The sequence below is a fragment of the Acanthisitta chloris genome, unplaced genomic scaffold (genome assembly GCF_000695815.1).
Source record: "Acanthisitta chloris isolate BGI_N310 unplaced genomic scaffold, ASM69581v1 scaffold26425, whole genome shotgun sequence".
Classification (NCBI taxonomy): domain Eukaryota; kingdom Metazoa; phylum Chordata; class Aves; order Passeriformes; family Acanthisittidae; genus Acanthisitta; species Acanthisitta chloris.
In genome coordinates this window covers 6,075-13,463 of record NW_008674636.1, presented here as the reverse complement: position 1 = coordinate 13,463, position 7,389 = coordinate 6,075, and the positions used below count along the sequence as shown (strand labels likewise).

Genomic DNA, 7,389 nt, shown 5'->3' with positions numbered 1-7,389 from the left:
CAGTCATCCAGAGAAATGAACACCTTCATTTTTGCAGACTTCAGAATAATTTTATATATTTACCTCGTAGGCTCTTCTGGAATTCATAAATCACACTTAATGAGAAGTATTAGCACACACTTACTGTAATTACATGATGAATGTTTGATTTCTGGCTTACAGCCTGAAAAATACATAGATTTCTGTGATCTCTAGAAAGGTAAAGATGAAACCTCATGTTTTAATTAGAGGCTAATAGCTTTAGTTCACTGCAATGCAAAGGCCTTTGGTTTTTTAAAAGCTTTCCAACCCAGCTGAAAGTCTGCTATTCAATTAGTCTGGAGTTATACATCAGCTGATCAAGCAATGACAGCCTAAGAAGCTATTGCTTTCTCTGTGAGAGCTTTTACTTGGGGGGAAAAACGCACTGCTTTTCCATCCTCTGGCTGCACTGGTGCTGCTAAACTGCTGATGAAGACTGAGCTCAGCAGGTCCTACCACTGCAGCTACACAGAGCCAAACCCCTGAGCCTGCCTGGATTTCACCAGTGAGCACTGCTGGAGCTGCTGCAACTCTGCGAGGAAAAACCAGAAAATTTCATCTCCACATGAATTTGCAGAGTTCTTAACAGAAATATTAATATTGGACTAAATGATGTATGACCAGAAATATGTGTATGTGAAAGCACCAGAATGATAATTAACAGAGAAGCCTATCTGGATAGTGAGGGAAAAAAATCTCCTCACTGGCTTAATTCTACTGTGGTCAATCCATCTTTGCAAACTGGCTGCTGCTCAGCTCCCAAAATCCACTTGTCCTGCAGTAATCAGGAGGGCGAATTTGTCCTCCTCTGCCTGGTTGTGTATTTTCTCACTACAATTAAACAAGACTTGCAGCTGCAGTAAATATTTGTGCTGTCACAGCTCACATATGATAATCACCACAAAGCCAACTTCAGCAGGGAATTCTAGTCTAGTCTGTATCTGGGCTGATATTTGTAGTCTAATACAGATTCACTAAAGCCAGGAAATTCACAGAGTAAGAGGAGAAACCCAGTGTAACCTCACTTTTCCTGGAAGATGTAACAGCATTATCCATACACCAAGGCAGCCTCGAGAGGCTGAATTTAGGAAATCTAATTGCCACTAGATGGCACATCTCAATTACTAATCCATGTTTGAATTCAGGATTGCCTTTTAAAAAAAGAAAATAAATATTCCCTCTTTGCTAACATAACACTTTGTGTTGCTTTCTATTTTGCAATCAGAAAGCTTAAAAAAAACACATAGGGGAAAAAAAAAAAAGAGTTTTATACCAGCCTCCCTTGAGATGAACACTTCAGCTCATTTCTGGCTCTCTATTGCCAGCAGTCACATGTGTTTCAGACCAACCTGCAAACCTATTGCTATCACTTTGAAAACAGGGACCTGTCACCTCCCAAGAAGTTCCAAGAGCATCAAACCTGTTAAATAACAAGAACAAACAGAATGCAAGTCATTTCTTCCTGTTTTACATTAGTCATCTGAAAACCTACAGGAGTTAAATTTATTATAATAAACTAAGAGCATGCTACTCTGTGGCATTGAATACAAATCTTCTCAGGAGCTCAGAGCAGTGGGGTTGGACTTATAAGCTAGACTGGTCCATACAGATCTCTAAACTGCTTGGACCTGATTTCTGTTGGTATCTGTGTGACACACAACCCCTTTATAGCACAGTGAAGGCTAAAAGATCATAGTTCTAACTGGTTTATCATTTCTAAGGATAGAACAAAAAGTGTTTCAAAGAAAACTTCAGGAAACAGAGTAACAGAGCAGAGCACAGGTTGAGACTCACGTGATCTAAGCTCCATCCATGTCTAATACACCAATACCAGGGATAAAAATCAATCCACTACCTACGTTTCAGCCCAAAATTTATGAATACCTGTAAAATGAGGGTCATGATATTGATGTTTGAAACCACTCTGAGACTTGTAATGATCTGTTTAAACACTAAATATTACTACAGATGAACTGGAACCCTCATCTTTCCTATGGCCTGCTCTGCAATCAGGTGTCACCTCCTTCCATTCTGGGTCTGAACAGCTGAGCAGACCATGGCAAGCTCCATCCTGCTGGTTCTTTTGGAAAGACTGAACTTAACTTGTGAAATAACCAGAAAATTGCAAAAAAAATTAACTGCATTCATTAAAAAAATAGTATTTTAAAACAGATACACAGAGTTTGTACATCTTAAAAAGGTTGCAGTGTGTGCAATCTGTCAATGAAACTGAAAACCCTCTGATTTCAGGCTTGGCACTACGAAACTCTGACAAGGTTAGGAGTGCCCACTTACCATTCACAGCCATCTCTCTCTCACATCACTGAAGAAGTGTTATCAGATGCTGAGAACAATCACTGCCTGTACTCCACTGAATTTATCAATGGCAAATGTTACCTTTAGCAGAAAATTAATCAAATGTACACAGAAGCAACTTGGAGTTTAAAGCTTTACCATTTAAACCTTAACTTCTTGAAACCTCACCACACACAGAGAGACAGATCTTTATTTCAGGCAAAAAAAAAGAGATGAACTTATCAGAGCAGTTTCACTTGGTTTTACATAAAAAGAAGGCACATCTGTACATTTTTTCTGCTTACAAATTCGTCTTACAAGTGCCTTGAAACCAAATGTGAACAACTGGCTGAGACATCCAGCAACATGGCATTTGGTGCTTATAGTAATAACTGCAGCTGGCACATCACCCCACACCACCACTGCTGCTGCTGCCAACTGCTGGCTGCCCAGCACAAGCCTGGCTTAGTTCTTAAAGGGTTCGTTTAATTTAAAGCAAAACACAGATCACTATGATGCCTCTTATGAATATTTTAATGAAAACAGAGGACCAGCTGTTCAGCTTCAGTCAAGAAACCAATGCTGAAATAACAGCCCTAATCCTGGGGCTAATATAAAAAGGGCAGATTCAGCTCCTTGTTTCTTAAAAGAGTGTTCTTGCCATGTCTTCCCATTCCAGGGCACCAAGAACTACTAATTGTGCAGTTTGTTTTCCTGTTGCTTCAAATCTTACTTAGGCATTGGCTCCACTTCTTACATAAATGAATAAATAACTCAACAATTGCAATAAAAACACAACAAAGAATAAAGTAAGGATTGAATCTCTGAGTTCACAGTAGAATAACATAATTTCCCTTTGCAGGACTGAGACAGTAGGTAAAATTCTTCAAAGTGCCCTAGCTACTTTGGCACCTTATGTGACATTCACAGAAAAGAATTTAAAGCAATTACACAACAGAATTAAATCTCCTAAATAAAACACAATGACTTCGACCATGTCCACTGGTGATATGATTCCATAAGGGAATCATAATTCCCTTCAGTGATTTGAATTTGTCCTAGGGCAGAGTAATTCAGAAGTACATTGCAAGTCAGTGTTGGGATAATGCAGCAATCTAATGCTACCCTTACAAATCCACACAAAGTGAAAGTAAAAATAATGATTTTAAAAAATCAAACACCAAACCCAACCCCCAAACAATACTCAGCTCTGTCTATATTTATAATTAGCACTGGTAACTAACACTTCCTGTGCTGAAGAATGACAATTGTCAAAGTAAAATTCTTTACACTGGAGGTGTAAAGGTTTATTCTGCATACTGTATCTGTGCACTTAGCTCGTTGGAGAGGTAATTGATCAGCACTGCTGTCAGCTTCTGCTGGAGCCCAGCATTTCCCATCACAAGAGCAGTCAGCTGGACAATATCAGTCCAGTCTAAGTTCCTGACAATATCAATGGCTGCATCGTAGAGTTTCTGCTGCTCAGCAGGAGGCAACTCCATTAAAATCTGAGGGACTGGCCTGAAATGTCCAGAAGTCATCCAGGCACCAACCAATCCACCAACTGCTCCTCCTAGGAAAGACAGAGAGTTGTTAGTCTTTACCAGTTAATGTTAAAGCCTGAAATTCTATCCACAGCCTTCATCAACAATGTTCCCACCTTTATTTTGTGCCTTCTTTAACTAGATTTATACACAATATTCATAGAATCTTAGAATTTAGAGGTTGGAATGCACCTTACACATCATCCAGCCCCAACCCCTGCCCTGGGCAGGGACACCTCCTCACTAGATCAGGTTGCTCAAGGCTCATCCAGCCTGGATTGCACACCACCAGAGTTAGGGCAGCCACCACATCCCTGGGCAACCTGTGCCAAAGTTCAAAGCACCAAGAAGGATTTCTGAAGCTCTTTACATCCATCCACAGCAATCACTAAGAAACTCCTTACACAATCAACTCTAATTGCTTCAAGCTAGAGCTAAGAAACAGGACACTCCCTGGGGCACTGGTCTCTTTAGGATAAGCTCTATTACTAAACAAAACCATGCCCAAGGAAAAGCAATTCACAGGACTGGCACTGCAGCCAGAGCACACACAGCCTGGGGGAAGGAAAGAGAACCCTTACAATGGAGAGAGGTCAGAACTGCCCCTGCCTCCAAAACTGTCACCCCCAGCAAATGCCCCTAAAAAGTCATTTCTGCACTCACAGGGATGCAGTTTTTCATCAGACAAAAATTCTGTAATTTGCAGCTTTTACTCAGTTAGCAATTTTACCCACTATACCACAGAAATACTTGAAAGCCTATGATGGCTGAATTCATCTTCAAGGGACTTTTATGAGAACATCAATATGTGATTTAGGGGCACTTAATGCAAAAGCCATGAGAAGTATTGATGGCTAAGCTCCTTGTCCACTGAGACAAGATTTGTTGTGTGATCACACTTTTTCCCCCCAAGCAACACACCCACAATCCATTCTCAGGGCAAGCAGTGCTTAGAAAGCACAACCACTGCAAGTTTCTCCAGTGACCATTGCAGATGGAAGGTAACTCATCCTCTAATTCCTGGTGCAAGGCAGCAAGGAGGACAATCCCTGCTACCCAGTCCCACACTGATCCAGGCTCTTTGTGTAAGTGAAAGTGCATTTGATTGCAAATGTCTTTCTAATTGTGCTAAACCCACTAAAGACCCAAGTTTCCCTTTGCAATTTGAAAGTTAACTGTGGGTGCTAGGGCTTAGTTGCACTGTTATTGGGTCATGGATTTTAGTATACTTAATATCTACTATTCTTATTGCATATACTTATTATTGTGTACTTTTGGTATACAGTAATAAGTTCACTTGTTCCAGTGCCTTCAGCAGTCACTGAAGAACATCAAACTGGACTGGGAGACACTATGAAAGCTTAAACACTTAGGAAAAAGAAAACACATCCAAGAATAACTTCAGTGTTACTCATCATCTCACTCAAGAATGAGGCCACTTATATTACTAGATAATTTCCTTCTGATTTCAACCTTACAAATTTCCTACAAAAGCTTCATTTCCCTTCTTTGTTCCTGATAACTTCAGTCATATGTTTACCAAAATACTATTTTGGCTATTAATTAAGCTTTGTACTTGTAACAGGGGTAAATACACAACTTCATGGTCCATTTTCTGATATCACTCCTCACATAAGATTTGGGTTTCTTTTTGTTACTCAACCTTGCTATAACCTCACACAGGTATATTGCAATTCACTGCAATACCAATAAGCCCATGAAATTGCTGGAACTGCTTGCAGGAGTAAGGAGCATTCAAGGACCAGAGCCACATGACTTTGGTGACAAGACAGCTTTCAAAGGAGACAAACTCTTAACTCCAAAGTTACAGAGGAGAGAGAACTCTTTACTATTACACTTCAGATTTTCTGTAATTTTCCATACCAGGAAAAAAGCAAACTAACAGGTATTAATGAGTGCCAGAGATAAAAAAAGTTCATCAAGCAAAGGGTATCAGGAACTTTTAAAATATAGAAATAAACATTTTTAATAGGATCATCATAAGATGGTCCTGTCCCATGCTAAGGCTGACTAAGAATACTTACACAGCCTCACTGTACACCTCAATTTTCTTTCTTCTGTGCCACCAGGTACCAACATGCCCCTGATTACTACCATCATCTCTGTGCTCCTTTGCCCCTGCCTCAGCCTTTTCACTCCCCACCACAGTGTGGAGCAGAGCTCAGAGCCTGTCAGTTTGTGCTGTGTTTCACCCCACACCTCTGACACTGGTGCACCTCAGCACATGGGAACCAGGGCTCCATACACCAAAACCAAACTATTTGTCAGCAGCTTTCATGGGTTCCAAAGGCACCACTTTCTCAGCCTCACATCTCTGGATGACTCTGCTGCACAGGAGTCAGTCAGCAAGGTCACCATCACACCAGAAGGAATCACTGACACATTCCTTCCTGATGCACACCTCCTTCCTAAACACATGGCACAGAAAACGGCTCCTGTCGAAGCCTAGTTACATGAAACCTCAAGACTGCACATCCCTTTCCTTCAACCCACACAGCTGGGATTGTTCAGCCTGGAGAAGAGGAGGCTCAGGGGAGACCTTATCACCCTCTGCAACTCCCTGACAGGAGGCTGGAGTCAGGTGGGGGTTGGTCTCTGCTCCCAGGCAACCAGCAGCAGGACAAGAGGGCACAGACTCAAGCTCTGCCAGGGGAGGGTTAGGTTGGAGATTAGGAAGAGATTTTTTCCAGAGAGAGTGCTCAGGCATTGGAATGTGCTGCCCAGGGAGGTGGTGGATTCCCCATCCCTGGAGGTTTTCAGGCTGAGACTGGATGTGGCACTTAGTGCCATGGTCTGGTGACCAGGGCAGGGTTGGACTCAATGATCTTGGAGGTTTCTTCCAACCCGGTGGATTCTATGATTCTATGATACACAGACTTCCCAGTTTCTTCACTCAGGGATTTAACCACTTACTTGTCCCTAAAGCAAAACACACTTACCTACAGCGATTCCAGGTGGACCTCCCATCAGACCCCCAAGAAATGCTGATGCACCTGCCAGCAGTGCTCCTCGGCCAGAGTGTTTGACAGCAGCTTTCATCCCCCTCTCCTGGGAGAGACGGCAGAACAGTTGCATCACATCATCCACATGGATGGGCATCTTGGCAAGTTAAGATCCTGGAAAAGATGTTTTAAGTTTCCATCACTCCAACAGAGACTAAATCCAGCTGCTAAGTGACTTTTAGGGGGGTAAAAAAAGTGTTCACGAGTCTGTGAGACTAAAAAGAGAGTGACAGTCAGTAATGCAAACAAAAATTGCTTTTTCTTTCATTTTAGGGGAAAACAAACCCTATTGGCAAACAGCTGAAGGTTACTAAAACAGCAAATGAGACCTCAGAGTAGACTGAGGCTTTATGACAAATTCAGAGATTTTACAGTATCTAATTCCACAGTACATTGCTTTTGCCTTGAGCAATTCCCATGTGTGTTCAGCATTGCACACAACTCCGGGAAAAAGACAAAGCAGAGTCTCTTCTAACACAACTAGCAGATTATAATTGACAAATCTG

At 41.6% G+C, this 7,389-nt stretch overlaps 1 protein-coding gene across 1 annotated transcript; it reads right to left on the bottom strand.

The window, feature by feature from the left end:
• Positions 1 to 3,623: 3,623 nt before the first annotated feature.
• LOC103802898 (chromosome unknown open reading frame, human C19orf12) lies at positions 3,624 to 6,980 on the bottom strand. The gene is made up of 2 exons (XM_009075429.1): positions 6,821 to 6,980; positions 3,624 to 3,889 (listed from the first exon to the last, which is right to left on the bottom strand). Exons 1-2 carry the CDS (start codon positions 6,978 to 6,980, stop codon positions 3,624 to 3,626), a joined length of 426 nt encoding a protein of 141 aa, XP_009073677.1.
• Between the last annotated feature and the right edge of the window lie 409 nt (positions 6,981 to 7,389).

Excerpts from the sequence above, each read along its gene's own strand:
- LOC103802898 (XM_009075429.1), bottom strand. The coding sequence starts at position 6,980 with ATGCCCATCCATGTGGATGATGTGATGCAACTGTTCTGCCGTCTCTCC. Across the intron at positions 3,890-6,820 it reads TCCACCTGGAATCGCTGTAG|GAGGAGCAGTTGGTGGATTG; the intron begins GTAAGTGTGTTT and ends TGTCTTTCCTAG.